The sequence below is a fragment of the Myotis davidii genome, unplaced genomic scaffold, assembly GCF_000327345.1.
Source record: "Myotis davidii unplaced genomic scaffold, ASM32734v1 scaffold364, whole genome shotgun sequence".
Lineage (NCBI taxonomy): Eukaryota > Metazoa > Chordata > Mammalia > Chiroptera > Vespertilionidae > Myotis > Myotis davidii.
In genome coordinates, this window is record NW_006295560.1 from 608,286 (window position 1) to 611,906 (window position 3,621).

Genomic DNA, 3,621 nt, shown 5'->3' on the forward strand with positions numbered 1-3,621 from the left:
CACCCCCCTCACAATCTGAGACTGCTGGCTCCTAACTGCTCACCTGCCTGCCTGCCTGATTTCCCCTAACCACTTCTGCCTGCCAGCCTCATCACCCCCTAACCACTCCCCCGCCGGCCTGATTGATGCCTAATTGCTCCCTTGCCAGCCCAATTGCCCCCAACTGCCCTCCCCTGCTGGCCTGGTCACCCCAACTGCCCTCCCCTGTTGGCCTGGTCTCCCCAACTGCCCTCCCCTGCTGGCCTGGCCCCCTCAAGTGACCTCCCCTGTAGGCCTGCCCGCCCCAACTGCCCTCCCGTGCAGGCCTGGTCCCCCCTATGTGCCCTCCCTTGCAGGCCTGGTCACCTCTAACTGCCCTCCCCTGCAGGCCTGTTCCCCCCAGAACTGCCCTCCCCTGCAGGCTAGTTCCCCCTGACTGCCCTCCCCTACAGGCCATCTTGTGGTGACTATCTTGTGTCCACATGGGGGCGGCCATCTTTGACAACAGGTGGGTGGCCATCTTTTGTGTTGGAGTGATAGTCAATTTGCATACTGGTCATGTCTAATTAGCATAACATGGATAATTAGCATATCCCTCTCTTAATACTGTGTTAGAGTGATGGTTAATTTGCATACTTGTGACTAATTAGCATATCTGGGATAATTAGCATATCATTCTCTTATTATATAGGATGAGAATAGTGGGTCAAAGCAAGGGCAGAGGGTACATTCACTCTAAATAGAAGGGATAAAAAGGCATCGGACCCCACTCCACTATCAGCACTTGAAAACCCCAGACGGTGGTATCAGGCTGAAGCTCAACACTTATTTTTATGTGGTCCATGGGAAGTGAAATCCTTAGTTTGAAGGTGTAGCCACTATTCAACTAAAGGGTTGGGGCCACAAGGCCTGATATGAAGCCAAATGAGGACCCTTAAGTGATGACTGAGGACCCCAAAGACCCAGGACAGAAAACGCACCACTAAGAAGTAAACACTGGGAATACCTGGATAGGCTTGATGAGTTGAGGGCCTCCTTCACTTCATTCTTCTTTGTCCCATGGCATCCCACTAGTTGAATGATGTTCTTGAATATGAAATAATAGACTCCTCAAACTCCAAGACTACCAGCCCCTACTGTTACCTCAGTGTGCTTGAGGTAGGACTGGCAGGATGCAGCCTAAAGTTTACCCAAAGCACAAGATGATTAGATCTGGAACCCTGAGGGTTTTTAGATAGGTGCCCTTGGGGAGAACTGCAAATACAGACTTCCTTACAATCAAGGTGCTATTCCTATGCCAAAGGTGCTCATACACTCTTGACCTTCATCCACCAGGGACTCTCATTACCTATCCTTCTAATACCCTCCTGACCAATTTCTCTGACCATAGTCAGCATGCCTCGGAAGCACAAGAGTAAGCACTGCAAAAAGCAGAATCAACAAGCTTCCCAAGATGGAGATGATAGCTGCAAGATGTTGCAGGCAGCTGCCACAACAGAAAAACCCCCCTCCTTCTCATCTTCTGGTGTGAAGAGTAATCCCAAGAGCTCATCAGCTAGTGATCCAACTCATACTTCCCAGGCATCTTGCAGAGCTCCAACTATCTCTATTACCTCTTCAGATGCTTTACACACAAAATCTGCGAAAAGTCAAGATGAGGAGCATTCATATTCCTCTGAGGTCCTATCTCTAGAGAACACATGCCGTGATCGTGATCCTCTGACTGTGGAGGTGAAGATCTTGCAGAAGTTTGTTATGTACAAGTATAGAGTGAAGCAGATCATTCTGCATGAAGACATGGTAAATATTATTGACCGAAAGTACCGTCGCCAATTTCCAGAGATTTTCAAGAGAGCCTGTGCAAGTCTTGAGGAACTCTTTGCAGTTGAGCTGAAGGCAGCGGACACAATCAAACCGGCCTATGAACTTGTCAGCAAACTGAAACTCCCCAATAAGGGGAGGGTGCGTCCTGGCAGGGGGTTACCCAAGACTGGTCTCCTGATGAATGTCCTGGGTGTGGTCTTCATAAATGGCAACTGTGCCAGTGAGGAAGAGGTCTGGAACTTCCTGAATTCCATGCGAGTGTTCTCTGGGAGGAGACACTACATGTATGGGGAACCTAGGAAGCTTATCACCAAAGATCTAGTGAAGCTAGAGCACCTGGAGTACCACCAGGTACCCAACACTGATCTTCCATGCTACAAGTTCCTCTGGGGCCCCAAAGCTTACACAGAAACAACCAAGATGAAGGTCCTGGAATTTTGGGCCAAGCTCAACGAAAAGGATCCAACTGACTTCCCATTACAATACGATGAAGCTTTGAGAGAGGAGCTAGAAAGAGTACGAGCCAAATGGGCAGCCAGGAATGGCACTGGTACCAAGTGCCGGAAATGTTCCATGGCCTGCTCCACCAGTGTCTCCACAGCTAGTAAAATATGAGGATTAACTTTGTCACGAACAAAATATATGACATCATGATAGAATCTTGCATGCACACGGGAAAGAATCCCACAGTAAATTTGTTGGAATAATAGAAAAAAAATAAAATATCATCCACCTTGATTCTCCTTCCTTCTTTCCATCTTTTCTTTTGTAAAATTTTTTTATACCTCTATATGCTTAACTTATTAAAGGATGCAGGTTATAGTAAATCTTAGCACGTTAGATCTCTTTCACACATAATTGCCTATTCCCCAAATTTAATTGAGCATATGCCTTTAGGAACGCCCTGTGTTAGTACTTGGGATGCTAAGATAAAGACCCAGCCTCCCTTCATAGAACTTTGCTAGCAGGAGCTTCAATCACATAAGGAGGATGTTGAAATACTCTCTATGCCTTCTAGGAAAATTAAGAAGGGTGGGTGATTTGGGAGGTGTTCCAGGTGAAAGCAGTAAGTGTAAATTCTCTGAGACAAGGCAGTTTATATTTGGGGACACTGCAAGTCATTCTGGGAGACGTCACTTTCAGTTGTCCTACATGGTGGAGTAGATGAGGCTGTGGGACTGGTGAGCAGAAGCCAGACACTCAGATGAGATGTCTGAGTTGAGAGAGAAAATATTTGCATAGAAAACAGCACTGTGGTGAAAGGTCCAAAATGAAGACCCAATAATATGTGCTGCCTTGACCTGCCCTGAAACCAGCAGAGACTCAAATGGGCTATCTACAAGTTCCCCTCCATATTCTTCACTTGCAGATAAACTCCCTACCAAAATCCATATTTTAGAAGGGGACAAGGGCCAGATATTATTTATTCCTAAGTAGTTGGGTTCCCTTCCTACCGTCCCGTGGGCTTTGCAAACCATCTGATTACATGCTGCAGTGGAAGTACGGATCACCGCATCCTCTTGATACGCCCCAACCTGCCTCCCCAAGAAGTTTCTCATTCACTTTTCCTGAATGTAATCCCCCTCCTGCCACCATGGGGCATGTGGTGTCCCTCTCCCCGATCTTGTGAGCTTGCATCATTAAGAAATCACATCTCTACAGGGACCAGTGTTGTGGTTTTGGACACACATCACCATAGTGCAGAAATCCCATCCTCATCTCATGGGATAAAGAGGAGGCCATTGACCATGCTCTTAGGAATTAATTTGATTAGGCAGATAATCCATAAACACAATCTCTTTTTTAGGACAGAGTATT

The 3,621-nt window shown here is 46.9% G+C and overlaps 1 protein-coding gene across 1 annotated transcript; it reads left to right on the forward strand.

The window, feature by feature from the left end:
- Positions 1 to 1,374: 1,374 nt before the first annotated feature.
- LOC102772424 (melanoma-associated antigen B5) lies at positions 1,375 to 2,418 on the forward strand. Its single transcript, XM_006770222.1, has one exon. The coding sequence runs from the start codon at positions 1,375 to 1,377 to the stop codon at positions 2,416 to 2,418; it is 1,044 nt and encodes a 347-aa protein (XP_006770285.1).
- The last annotated feature ends 1,203 nt before the right edge of the window (positions 2,419 to 3,621 follow it).

Bases quoted from the DNA above. Each gene is read 5' to 3' on its own strand.
- LOC102772424 (XM_006770222.1), top strand. From the start codon at position 1,375: ATGCCTCGGAAGCACAAGAGTAAGCACTGCAAAAAGCAGAATCAACAA.